Genomic DNA, 14,784 nt, shown 5'->3' with positions numbered 1-14,784 from the left:
TTGAGCTAACATTTAGACATTTACTATTAACACGTATGGTATTTGCAACCAAATCACTGAGTTTGTTGTTGTTGTTGTTGTTGTTTGCGACTGCTGCTCTGTCACCCAGGATGGAGTGCAAGTAGCTCAATCATAGCTTACTGCAGCCTCAAATCTCCTGGGCTCAAGAAATCCTCTCACCTCAGCTTTTTAAGTAGCTGAAACATCAGATGCACACCACCAGGCCTGGCTAATTTTTTATTAGCCATAAGGTCTTGCTATGTTGCCCAGGCTGGTCTCAAACTCCTGGCTTCAAACAATCCTGCCTCAGCTTCCCAAAGTGCTGGACTACAGGCATGAGCCACTGCACCCAGCCCCAAATAGCTTCTACTCATAGCCTAGTGTGGCCTAAATTTATTTAAAATGCCCGGGTAGGCCAGGCACGTTGACTCATGCCTGTAATCCCAGCACTTTGGGAGGCCAAGATAGGCAGATCACTTGAGGTCAGGAGTTCAAGACCAACCTGGCCAACATAGTAAAACCCCGTCTCTACTAAAAATACAAAAATTACTTGGGCGTGGTGGCATGTGCCTGTAATCTCAGCTACTCGGGAGGCTGAAGCAGGAGAAATGCTTCAGCCTGGGAGGTGGAGCTTACAGTGAGCCAAGATCATGCCACTGCACTTCAGCCTAGGTGAGAGAGCAAGACTCCATCTACATACATACATACACACATACATACATACATACATACATAAAATGCCCAGTATCTTACAAGACTAGTTCACAGTGGGTAATTCAAATCAGACACTGCTCTTCAAGAGAGGTAATATTAATAGAAATATTTCAGGAAGGGTTGTTTGTACTATTAAACGAATAAAACTCTTATAAACCTGTTCATCAGGAGGATATTTCTGTTTCAGCAATACCTGGAACCCTTCTTCAACATCCCAACCAACAATTACTCCCAGATAGCCATATCACCTGTGAATTATCATGAATCCCATGTCAAATGAACAAATGCTGGCTCTGGACTCTGAATGTAAGTTGGTTAATTATAAGAGTGAAAAAAAAAAGACTAAGAAAAAACATACTATGTTATTTGCTACATAGGGTTTAAGCTTTATTAGAAGGCCAGGCATGGTGGCTTACACGTGTAATGCCAACACTTTGGGAGGCCAAGGCAAGTGGATCACTTGAGGCCAAGAGTTTGAGACCAGCCTGGACAACATGGCAAAACCCCATCTCTACTGAAAAAAAAAAAAAATTAGCTGGGTGTGGTGGCACATGCCTGTAATCCCAGCTACTTGGGAGGTTGAGACATGAGAATCACTTGAACCCAGGAGACAGAGGTTACAGTGAGCCAAGATCATGCCACTGCACTCCAGCTTGGGCGACAGTACAAGACTGTGGCAAAAAAAAAAAGAAAAGAAAAGAAGAAAAAGATTTATTAGGGTTGTGTATGCTCAGTATAATTAACAAGACAATATTAGTGAACCAAAAACTAAGAATAATTTACACACTAAGAAACGAAAAGCCCAGGTGGGAGGTGAAAGTTCTAATCTAAAATGATCCTGAAATAAGTTACTGATCCCTGAATTTAAAAAAAAAAAAAAAAACTCCCAAATGCCATGTTGCTTACCACGTGATAGGCAGGGGTCAGGCAGTGACAGTATGTGTGGGAGTGTATGTCCATTTTTCAGAATAAGATACTTTTTCAGTGTCTTTCAAAAATAAAGATTCTGTCACCTGTCCTTTTTTTCAAGGAACAATTATGGGCAAAGAGTAAAAAACAGACACATAGTTTCAGTGCTTCATATGGACATCAGTTTTGCGCTGATCACATTAATTATGCCCTAATTATTTTTTATCTTCCCCTTCACAAGACTATGAACTCCTCAAGAGTAGAGCTATGCCTGAAACAGTTATTTTCCCAACGTTTGGGTAATAAGGAGGAAAAAAGCTGGCTGTAAGGTATCCTGCTTTATTCTCAAATAAGACAGATACTGTTTATGGCAAAGTACCTGAACATTGGTACACATGGAAGCAGGGATGGGAAATGCAGGACATATATTCAAACTGTGTTTGCACGTTTTACAGTCCAATAAGCATGCTTTTATTTCTCCAGAGCTTAGCTTTCTCAAAAAGTAGTTTGTGGCTATGCGACAACATACATTCTGTTGTGTAAAGAAGCCTCTTAAATCATTTCAGAACCTATGTTCATTTCAAGCTAATTGGATCAGCTATGCCCTTTACCTCCTATTGCCACTGAGGGTGATTACCACTTAAGCCACACATTCCTCACCAGAAGGCCATAACTTACTGTCCAGAGAAAGTTGCTTTTGAAATTCTGACAGCAGCCACTATAAAATTACATCTAATAAATTCAGTAAACTTATAACTTTTAATAAACAGATGCTTAAATTGAATTCATTCCCATGGGCATTTACTTCCAAAGCATATTTTAGAAAAGCATATTTGTACTTGATAGCAATAGTAAATGTATAGCTCATACAAAAAGGTAATGCTTTGTTCTTCCATTGAATCAGTCATATATATTATAATTTCACTTTAAAACAATTAGTATAACAATTCAGATAAATCAACTCCAGCCCAAGTAACTAAATAGCATCAAAAGAAATTGTTTTTAGTTTGCACTAAATTAATCATGAAAACTTCAAGGTATTACATTCTATAGGGAATAGGAGGTGAAGTATAATTAATTCAAAGTTTAATGTCAACCAAATAAAATACAGAATTATTTTTAATATATCAAATATTTCACTAGCTCAATACGTACAAAGTAAGCATAGATTTCATCTTCATTTTCAATATACCTATTCCTAAAAAGATAAAGATTTAGTGACACAGATTCATGTCATCCACAAAGAAATCAATAGGAATATGCAGCTAAAACTTTTAAAGAGAATTTACTTGCAAACCACAAAAGTCAGCATACATTTGAAGAATGACTATATGGCTTTCATTTTGTAGGAATGTTGAGAATTTACAGTATCCCAAAATATTACTCCTCTGAAGCATTACATTCGTTTTCAAAATATTCAATTATTAAATACTTGAAAAAGAAGAAATAGAGATTTGATCTCTCTAATATTAAATCCAATGCTTTAGAATTGTTTTCTCTAAAAGATTAGACACTTCATTGACCAATATTAATTAATGATATTTCATATTGTTTGGTGATAACTCTGGAAACATAACACTGCAACAGCCACCTAAATAACTATGAGAATGCGTGAAGCTCCGAGTTTTGGACAGATTTCAGCCCTCAGTTGATCACAGTAACCCTGATGACAGGAAAAGTTGAAACATCAGCAGTGTCCAAAGAGCCATGCAACTACTGCTTCTCTGTATGTGAACTAGAATATTCAGAAAGGGACAGAGACATGCAGTTGAAGAAACAACAAATTCCTTGAAAAATAGTGTGGCATGATAGGGCCTATAATATTACTTCCAGAATATATGGAGGTAATACTTTGAATGGTAACTTTTCAGTCTGCTACTTGTTAGAATTTTTTTTTTTTTAATTGAGGTTGAATCTCGCACTGTTGCCCAGGCTGGAGTGCAGTGGTATGATCTTGGCTCACTGCAACATCCGCCTCCAGTGTTCAAGTGATTCTCCTGCCTCAGCCTCCTAAGTAGCTGGGACTGCAGGCACATGCTACCACGCCTGGCTAACGTTTTCTATTTTTAGTAGAAACAGGGTTTCACCGTGTTTATGAGGATGGTCTCGATCTCCTGACCTCGTGATCCACCCACCTCGACCTCCCAAAGTGCTGGGATTACAGGCGTGAACCACCGCGCCCGACCTAGAAATATTATCCATACATTTTGTACACCCACAGATAAATGCAATGCATCCGTACCTAAGTGAATGTCAAGACTGGAAAAAAAAGTAAAAATCTAAAGAATATTTTAAAATGATCGGCAGTATCGGATGTAGTATAGTTCTGATGCTACACTTCCAAGAAACATCACTTATGAAGAAGGGGTGAAATTTAAAATTCACTAAAATGATTGAAATTAATAAAATACATGAGAAATTTGTTAAGTCTTCTAGAAGTAAGTCTAGCTAGAAGTAAGATTTTATATATGCTGGAATAAATTATCCTCAAGTATATAGGAGATTGAATACTCTTTTTTTTTTCTGAGTAACCTAGTTTATTTTGCAGATTTATTGGGAAATGGCAGATGAAACAAAGTGGACAAAGAACAGATTGAGGTCACTTTTTCATTGTCCTCATCTTCTTGCTTCAGTTTTCATGAGATAAAGCTAAAAAGTATGTATTTTTCAGAAATCCTAAGGTTACTAAGTGACCTCATTTTTCTTCAAAATTGTTTGCCCTCTTTTGCCCATCAGTGATCAGAGCTAGTTTTTGAAAATATTTTAGTAAGAGTTTGTGTTTGTCTTAAAGCTAAGTATAATGTGTAAGTATTCAAATCACCAAAATATTTTTGAAAAGTACTGTACTAATCTCAAATAAGTACATGGAGAGTTACAATTTATTGACTCACATTCCTCTACTCCCCACCCCAAGAAAATGATTAGGGAGGATGATTCAGTTACAAACTTCCACTGCAAAAGGAAAATGCATACTGATCTTGGATTAGGTTCCCCCCCCACCCCAAATATTTACAAAAGGATGATTATACCAGTGTTTTAGGAGATTTTTATTCCAGGACTTCACCTTTCAACATAAATGGTAAAATGTGCACATGTCATTTTATATGTTTTATTTGCCAAAAAAATATTAATTAATCACATTATTTTCTGCCCTGAAATCCCAAAATACTGTCTTAAATGATGGGTAAAAAGATCTCCTCTGAAAGATGGTAGCTATTTTTTCCAGGATGAAAGAAAGAAAGTAAGACAATTAGAGTATAGTGCAACCTTTTTATTCTTTGAAGACTCTGAGCAGAATCATTGTCATACCCCTGAGAGATGAAATGCTATATTGATACAGTTGCTAGGAGAACACAAAGTTGCAAACTGTCACTACACTATTTGTACACAACTCCACAGTGATGTCTTCCAAGATGCATCTCTAAGCAGTATATGAGGAAAAAAGATGAAAATCAAGTTTACTAACTTTGCTGTGCAAATTATTTTAGAAATATTTACACTTAAAATGCTAGGTGTTTTTCTAATGACTGTGTGAATCCGTCACTAATTTTTATTTTTTGGTATTGGATTAAAAACTAATTAGAAACATTACCATATCATTAGCTTTCTTCCCAGTTATACCTATTTCTATTAAAATAAATGATAAATAGCCATAATTTATTTCCCCTGATTCAAGCAACATATTTTCCATAAAACTTGAGGTCATATAACAGGTGTCTTATATTTGTGTGTCCAGATAAAAGCTCACCTGATATTTGTGATGAAAATAAAGAGGAAGCTTCGACTGCAAGAAAAGCTTTCTTCACTAGGAACAGAAGATCCTTTCCCGAGGAGGGGAAGTGAAATTACAGAGACCCATTAATCCATAGTTTCTGTGTTAAAACTAAAACTTTAGAAGCTGTTACTGAGAATATTTATTTTGTCTGTGTGTTGAATACACACACAAAATGAAATATTGAGGTAGCCTAATTATATTGGATGTTTTGCTTAGTTGGTAACTGAGGTAACACTTGTTTTATTTTTATTTTTATTTTTTTATTCTATTCATTTATTTATTTATTTATTTATTTATTTATTTATTTGAGACAGAGTCTCACTCTGTCACCCAGGAGGTGGCGTGATCTCTGCTCACTGCAACCTCCGTCTCCTGGGTTCAAGTGATTTTTCTGCCTCAGCCTCCCCAGTAGCTGGGACTACAGGCGCATGCCACCAGGCCCAGCTAATTTTTGTGTTTTTAGTAGAGACAGGGTTTCACCATCCTGGCCAGGCTGGTCTCAAACTCCTGGCCTCTTGATCCGCCCACCTCGGCCTCCCAAAGTGCTGGAATTATAGGCATGAGGCACCGCACCCAGCCTTTTATTTTTTATTTTATTTATTTATTTTTTAAGACAGAGTCTCACTCTGTCGCTCAGGCTGGAGTGCTTTGGTGTAATCTTGGCTCACCACAACCTCTGCCTCCTGGGTTCAAGCAATTCTCCTGCCTCAGCCTCCCGAGTAGCTGGGACTATAGGCACCTGCCACCATGCCTGGATAATTTTTTTGTATTTTTAGTGGAGACGGGGTTTCACCATGGTCAGGGTGGTCTTGAACTCCTAACCTCGTGATCTACCCACCTCAGCATCCCAAAGTGCTGGGATTACAGGCGTGAGCCACCACACCCGGCCATTATTTTTTATCTTTTTAGAGCAGGGTCACACTCTGTTGCCCAGGCTGAAATGCAGTAGTGCCATCATAGCTCACTGTAACCTTGAACACCGGACTCAAGTGATCTTCCTATCTCAGCCTCCTGAGTAGCTAAGACTACAGGTGTACACCAACACACCTGGCTAATTTTCCTATTTTTAGTAGAGACAAGGTCTCACTGTGTTGCCCAGGCTGGTCTCAAACTCCTGGCCTCAGCTTATCCACCCACCGTGGCCTCCCAAAGTGCTAGGATTACAGGTGTAAGCCACCAGACCCAGCCAAAATGGCACTCATTGGTCATTGTTCAGTACGTGCCTACATATTGCTAGCATGTGCACATCTACCAGAAGAACTTATGGGTTTAGACACATAATGGGGTGGCAAATCAATGTGCAATATTTTTTTAAGCCACCCTCAGCTGACTTCACCAACAGTAGTCTAATTGGTAGAAGATGGTGAGTCATCATCTGCCTTTCAAGTTCTTTCCCAACAGCAGGTTTATTTCTTGATGTATGTGCAGTCCTAGAGCTAAAGGAGGCTATTAGATAGGATCAACTCTGGGCCCACCTTCTGTCTAATCCCAAACCTCTTCTACAGCATCCTTGATGATTTGTCAGCCAGCCTTTGCATTAGAACGTTGATCAGAAACTGTGAGGAGTAATAGCATAAGACCAGTCTTGGGACTACAGAGAAAATATGAAGTGGTAAGAGGGAAAAGTGTATATTGAGAAGGAAAACTATTGATTTAAGATGGCAAAGCAAGCAAATACAGATGATTCTGACTTACGATAGTTCAATTTATGATTTTTCAACTTTATGGTGGTGCAAAAGCCATACACATTCAGTATATACCTCCACTTATGGCAAGAATATGTCCAGACAAGCCCATTATAAGTTAAAAATATCCTAAGTCAAAAACACACTTCTGACTTAGCAATATTTTCAATTTACATTGAGTTTATCCAGACATAATCTCATGGTAAATCAAGGAGCAGTTGTAACAGATTGGCCTGAAGCTTAGCACAGCCTCCTTCTCTTTACCTGAAATGTAAAGATTTTAACCTAGCTTCTCTCAACAACTTTCATAAAGTACTTCAACATTGCCCTGAATGAAAACATAACTAAAGAGACATGTATTTCTATGCTCTTTTCACTTCCTGATTCCAAGCCGAAAAGCTGGACTATTTAAGGGCATGACAAATGCAGAATTGCACAACTCTAAATCTGAACAGCATTGCCAGGTCCCCACATTTCACTAGGAGAAGGGCCTTTAAAAAATCGTAATTTGCTCCAGCAACAATAAAAAGTTGTACATAGGCTAAGATGAAGTCCAGATGCAGGGGGAACCCATGGATTACTTTAAGACACATGGGAACCACTTACAATGTGTGGAGTTTATTTGGATCTTGATTCAGACATGCTAAATCAACAAATATTTATAGCAGGAGACATTTGGAAATTTGAATACTGACCAGATGTTTGATGTTATTTCTTTTTCTTTTTCTTTTTCTTTTTTTTTTTTTTTTTTTTTTTTTTTTTTTTGCTCACTCTCAGCAGAATCGATGTTATTTCTATATGTTGGATATTTTTCATAATTTTTAAATGGCATCTTTTCATTACAATATTCTGTTTTCCACAAAAATATAGGAAAAGGGTGGAAGGGAAACAATGAAAAAGTTCAGGTGGGTCACAAAGATGGACACGAGGAGTCTGAAAGGCAGGCCTTGACATTTGTCTGAGTAATACTAACGATGACCCTTCGGAGTTTCACGGGAGAGGAGGGTTGCCAGACTGTAATGGAGAGAAACTGGACTTAGTTGCTAGTTAGGATGACGGTGCAAGGTCCATGAGAGGGGATGAGGGAATGCCTGCCTGCGGAGGGGAAAAGGGAAGTGGACGTGGGGCAGGGCAGGGTGGCTGGGAGAGCCTATCACTTAAAAGAAGGAGAAAGAGGATAGTGGTTTTTCCCTGCATAAAAAACGCGATGGATTCTCACGAATTTATTGAAAGTCTGTGTGTCCACCACAGTCCAGGGTATTGTGGAATATTCAGGGGAAATACAAATCCAAGAATTATCTCAGGAATCAGCATCAGAACATAATCCCCCAAGAGAAACTATTCATGGAAAGCAGTAGACTGATAATAACATTTGAAAAACTGATTTCCTATAGAATCAATAGTTACTGTTTGACGAATTATACAATGTAGACCTAGGTCGTGCGATAGCTACAAAATGCCTAAGGAAATGGACTAGGTCGTAACAAGAAAAAGTGCTCTCAAGCCTCGGGAGAAGGGAGCATTCTCGGCGCGGAGGGCGGAGCCTTTTCTCGAGGGGCGGCGGATGACCCGGGCTCCTGCCCCTCATCTCGGCGTGGGCGCAGGCGGCGGCCGCAAGGACCGTGGATGCTTGAATAGCGCTTCTTGCCGGCGGGGACGGCCCCGGACAAGCACACCCGCCCGACCTCCGCCCTGTCGCAGTTCCGGGGCGTTCTGCGCTGTCGTGGTTGCTAGGTGCGCGCTCCGCCCTGGGACAGCCGCGCACCTCCAGCGGAGGGCGTTAGCACCCCAAGACGCTGCTGCAGGGGTTTGAACCGGTCCTTGGCCTGCTAGCACCGGGTCCTGGACGAAATCTATCGCGGTCCACCTGAGCTTCATCTTGTGCCGTGGCACCCATGCCTAGGTCTTGACACTTCACTCCTATGCCCGTTATTGCCAAGGGTCGGGATGGCCTTCGTGTCCTCTGCAGACTTCGCCTTCCTTCTGCTGCCAACAGCTGTAGATTTTACCTCTTTCCCCTAACTTCCTCTCAGGCTCCTACTCCATTCCTATCGCGACTGCTTGAGACCGGGCCACCTCCCCTGCAAATTACCTACACCAGTGTCAAAATCAGGTCAGGGCAAATCCATGCCAGAACGCAGTGACCTAACTTAAATGCGACTCTGATTGCGTTCTTCCTAGTTTAGAACTTTTGGTGGCTCCTGATGGTCAAAGGGACCGAGGTCAACCTCCTCTGCCCCTTTCAAGGCACCTCAAGATCCGATCCCTTTATTTTCCCCAGTCTTGACCCTTCTCTCCTGCTCCAGGGGAACGAAACACACTCCCACCTCTGGGATATTACTCATCCCCATTGCCTCACCAGTTTCTCTGTTTGATGTTTTCACACAATAAAATAAAATTATCCAGTTTCTCTGGATAATTTACTTGCCTGTAAGTTGAAAACTCATAACAGCATATCCTGCAGGACTGCCACCTCGGTTCAATTAGATGACCCTTTTGTATCTTACAGCAGTTGCATGTTTCTCTCCAATGTAGTCAAGATCACTACTCTAGCTATTTAGTTGCCTATTTATCTCACTTCATTCCCAGTAATTTATTATCTGAGTACTCTGTACCAGGCACTGGGTTAAGTAGAAGTTATGAATACTGTACTTACAACTACCATGTGAAGTAGCTTCTGTTACCCTCATCATTTACAAGTGGGCATGTAGAGGTTAAGAGAGTTTAATCTATCAATCTACATGGCCAGGATGCAGAGAACTCAGACAGGCATCCTTGTTGTTGTTGGTTTTTAATAAACCTCCAGGTGATTCTGATGTGCATCCAGGATTGAGAACCACTGCTCCAGCCTATGACCTCCTTCGTGACAAAGGGCCATGTATTTTGTCTCTGTATCTAGTACAGTGACTGGGACATAGCAGGTGTTCACTAAGTGTGAAATACATGGGAGTTTTGTCTTGTTTGGTTTTTTGATCCTCTCCACCACTCTAGAGGGCAGGTCATACAGGAATCATACTTGCCTTTTTTAGATATGCAAAGAGATCCAGAAAATTGACTTGGCAATTCATAAATGGCAATGCCATGATTGAAGACCAGGGACATGTGACTCCTCTCATGCTTTTTTCACTATTGTAGTTTTTTCTGGGACAACTTCCCAGAAGAGGATTTCCTTTTTATTTTTTCCTGGAAAAGTTTGGTGATAAGAGATTCATTTTTACATCTGATCAGATTTAGACCCTCTATAGTGCCAGAATAGAGAGCAAAGAGGCACAAGAGTAGGTTCTGCTGACAAAAGAAAGTGGAAGGGGTAGCAAACCCACTTCACAACATCATTATTTTGATGTATAGCATCAAAAAAATTGCTTGAGTTTCTGTAGCAATTACTATATAAGTACAATAATGTATCCTGAAGTCATTCCAGGCCATCTGGAATATTATTCCCCGTGGTACCAAGCCACCAGCTGAAGAGTTTTAAGTAACATGATCAGAATTGGATTTGCTGTATAAACACATAAATGTGTATACACACATACACACCACCACCACCAGCAACAGTGCAGGGAGTGAGTTGCAGTGATACAAAGGAACTACAGGAAATGTTGTCAATAACAGGTTTGTTCCTAATAGCAAAAGGTGGAAACAACAACCATGTCTTCTGGCAACAGAATGGTTAGATTGTGATGTTTTCACACAATAAATATTACATAGCAATAAAAACGAATCAATTTTACCTTATGTAAAAACGTGAATGAATCTTGGAAATATTACAAAATTATTGTCGTATAAAAAGACAAAGAATATGCCACCAGAAATGTGGAAGAAAATATATTAGCACCCAGGCTCTTGATTTGTTGAAGAGAAATGTACTATCCATGTTTACACTTATATACAATATCTGCAATTTATTAAATTTATTACATAAATATTTGAATGTTTATAATTCATAAGGGATCTATAAGCATATATATGTGGGTATGTATGTGTGTCTGTGTCATGGTCTAAAATGGACTGCAAAATCATGATTGATTCCACAAAAGTACAAGTCAAGGCCGGGCATGGTGGCTCATGCCTGTAATCCCAGTACTTTGGGAGGCCAAGGCAGGCAGATCATGAGGTCAGGAGATGGAGACCATCCTGGCTAACATGATGAAACCCTATCTCTACTAAAAATAAAAAAAAAAATTAGCCAGGCATGGTGGCATGCACCTGTAGTCTCAGCTACTTGGGAAGCTGAGGCAGGAGAATCGCTTGAACCCTGGAGGCCAAAGTTGCGGTGAGATGAGATTGCACCACTGCACTCCAGCTGGGCAACAGAGCATGACTCTCTCTCTAAAAAAAAAAAAGTACAAGTCATTACTGAGGCCACGGGCAGTGGCTCAGGCCTGTAATCCCAGCACTTTGGGAGGCCGAAGCAGGTGGATTATTTGAGGTCAGGAGTTCAAAACCAGACTGGCCAATGCGGTGAAACCCCATCTGTACTAAAAATATAAAAACTACCTGGGCGTAGTGGTGCACACCTGTAATCCCAGCTACTTGGGTGGCTGAGGCACAAGAATCGCCTGAACCCAGGAGGCAGAGGTTGCAGTGAGCCAAGATTACACCACTGTACTCCAGCCTAGGTGATAGAGCAAGACTCTGTCTCAAAAAAAAAAAAAAAAAAAAAAAGTCATTGCTGAGAAGATGACTGCATCTTTAAAATACAGTTTAGACTAAAAAGTGATGAGTGTGAACTAATTAATGGCTATTTAAAGTGAAACCTTTACTTTTTTCACTCCAGGAATATTTCAACTATTTATATCAAAGGAGTAGAAAATGGGCATTTGTTAGAATTCTTGGAAAAATACTGATATTGAGTAAAATAAAATAGTGAGCAGCAAATAGGAAGTGAACAGATGAAATATTCTTATGCTTTTGACATTTGCTAGCTGCTTCTTAGTAACCACATATGACAGAATATAGAATCTATGTTTGTAATCATCACATTATACTAAGCTAAAATGCGTAAGTCATTTGAAGTGTTCCAAAATATGAAGTCATATGAAATGTTCCAAAATGTTACAAACTTCACTTGTAATATCGATCATTTTAACCATTCCACTAAATTAAAAGAAGCTTGCTTTAATTGATGATTAGCACATTAATGAATTAATTAACTCACTCCTAGGTAATCTTAAACTTGCAAAGGAACATTGAAAAAAAATCTTAAAACTGGAGAAAAAGAGTGTTTCTTAACTTGCCTTTCAACTGACAAGAATTATGAAAAGGTTACCCCAAAGATTAACTTTCTAAAACTTCTTGCCTGAAAATGAATCTTAATTTTGAAGATAAGCCATTATCTGAGTTTTGGTATCACAATATTCAGCACATTAAAATGATTTGTATAGTACCTTCATGTTTCTAAAAAAAAATGTCTTACTTTTGCATACCAGGGTTATTGGTAGACAGGCATTCAAACTATATGAGGGAAAAAAAAAAATTGAGTGTTTCCCAAGATGCAAAGCATTATTTACACAGTTGTAATATGACATTTCTGCGTTATGTTCAGTGGAGCTGTTTTGTCTAAATTCCATGTCTTCTGTTTTCTTGGTTGATTATCTCTCTTATAAAAAACTAATTTAAGGCAATGCTCCTAAACAATTTCACTGCTTCTGTGAAATATGGCATATTTATAATTGCTAGAAAGATTTCCAATGAATTGTCACTGCCTACATGTAATGATGGAACAACTCACTTATGAAGTAATTATGACATTTGGCTTAATATGATGAATAAATTTTATCAGTACCAATTAATACTAACAAGTTACAGGTTTTTGGTTTTGTTTTGTTTTTTGTTTTTGTTTTTGTTCTTGTTTTTGTTTTTTGAGACAGAGTCTTGCTCTGTCGCCCAGGCTGGAGTGCAGTTGTGTGATCTTGGCTCACTGCAACCTCCATCTCCCAGGTTCAAGTGATTCTTCTGCCTTAACCTCCCAAGTAGCTGGGATTACAGGCATGTGCCACCATGCCTAGCTAATTTTATATTTTTAGTAGAGATAGGGTTTTGCCACGTTGGTCAAGCTGGTCTCAAACTCCTGACCTCAGGTGATCCACCCACCTCGGCTTCCCAAAGTGCTGGGATTACAGGTGTGAGCCACAGCACCTGGCCTAAGTTACAGGTTTTTATAACCTAGGTATTATAGGCAGAAATGTCATCATGCCTCAAATGTGAACTTCTGGCCACATGATATGGATCACTGTATGCTACAATGCATATGATGCATTAAATTATGAGCAAATTGATACAGTGATTCAAAGACTGTGAGTCAGAATTTCTAACAATATAATTCATCAAGAAGTTGGAAAATATGGCAATAATGTAAGCAAAAATGTTGCATAGACCTCATGACTAAAATAAAGCTCAAAACTTTTAGGATGCTAAAGCATGTTATAGTGGCCAAGAAAATGTGCCTCACAGAGTTTCACCTGCAGGAAGTTTATTAGACCAAAGCCTGAGCAGCTGCACTCAGAATTTCGCTGCTGTGTGTGTGCTGTGGATTCACACTTCCCTCAGACTATCCTAGCCAATAATGAGTACACAGGTATACCTAAGTTGGTCCTTACCTGGGAGACAGGGGACTACTGTGATGATCAAATTTGGCCCAAGGACTTCCCAACAGCCTTGCCAAACCTTCCTTAGACTACATAGAAGTCAAGGACACTTCATCCAACCTTACTTCCTTTTCTCCTTCACTTGGGGCTCACTGTGGCATGACAGGCTGGAAGACCTCCCAGCCTTTCCTAGCTCCCTTCCCATTTTATTTTGTAGGCATTTCCTTTATTATAATCCTTGTGCATTTTATTCCATCTTGGCATCTGCTTTTCGAAGGACATGGACAAACCCATATGGCCAGATAATAGTGTTAGCAATTCAATTAAAAGTAATATGGTCCATGGCAGATTGATGATGTTTTGTTACCAGTGGAGGGTGTCCATGAACAAAGAATTGGACAAAACTCACAAACAAAGCAAGGGAAGAATGAAGCAACAAAAGCAGAGATTTATTGAAAGCAAAAGCACACTCCACAGGGTGTGAGCGGCCAGAGCAAGTGGCTCAAGGGCCCAGTTACAGAATTTTCTGGGGTTTAAATACCCTCTAGAGGTTTCCATTGGTTACTTGATGTACCTCCTATATAGATGAAGAGGCTAAAGTGAAGTTATAAAGTCATTTACTTGGGCTTAGAAGGTTGGGTTTTTTGTTTGTTTGTTTGTTTAATTTGGTTCTAGAAAGTCTTTAGGTTGTCTGCTCCTACATCCTATTTCTTGCCTCAGTTTTGTTAAATCCTAGATATCAGAAAATGATTATGTGTAGTGCAAGAACATCCTCTTGGTGGTCTGTACACTGGCCTTTTATAATAAGACTCAACCTTAGAGTTGCATTTGGAGTATTATAATCCACACGTAGAAGTCACGCATCAATCCTGTCAACTAATTTGGCAGTGTGATGGGGGGAGGGAAGTTACTTAATCTATCTGTGTTTTACTTTCTCTAATATAATATGAGAATAATAGTATCTGACTCATAAACTTGTGAAGACTAAATGGACTACTCCATGTAAAGAATGCAGAACAGTGCCTAACACCTAGTGTTTAATTAGTTGTGTTAGTCATTATTGTTACTATCAATGAGTTTGGCACTTGAACATATGTAGTTTGCCAAGACAGCT

The 14,784-nt window shown here is 39.3% G+C and overlaps 1 protein-coding gene across 5 annotated transcripts in view; it reads left to right on the top strand.

Annotated features, from left to right (window-relative positions):
- Positions 1-14,784, top strand: part of IRAK1BP1 (interleukin 1 receptor associated kinase 1 binding protein 1) — a 106,441-nt gene that overhangs the window by 38,549 nt on the left and 53,108 nt on the right. The window contains exon 3 of one of the 5 annotated variants that reach the window (XM_074037603.1): positions 902-1,124. The exons of the other annotated variants lie outside the window; for them this stretch is intronic. Coding sequence (XP_073893704.1) covers positions 902-994 — 93 coding nt within the window. The 3' untranslated portion in view covers positions 995-1,124. Of the gene's footprint in view, positions 1-901; positions 1,125-14,784 lie in introns of those variants that run through there. 5 annotated transcript variants of the gene reach the window in all.

This window comes from Macaca fascicularis, chromosome 4 (assembly GCF_037993035.2).
Source record: "Macaca fascicularis isolate 582-1 chromosome 4, T2T-MFA8v1.1".
NCBI classification, from domain to species: domain Eukaryota; kingdom Metazoa; phylum Chordata; class Mammalia; order Primates; family Cercopithecidae; genus Macaca; species Macaca fascicularis.
Note: the sequence above shows the minus strand (reverse complement) of the source record. Positions and strands in the feature narration are given on the sequence as shown.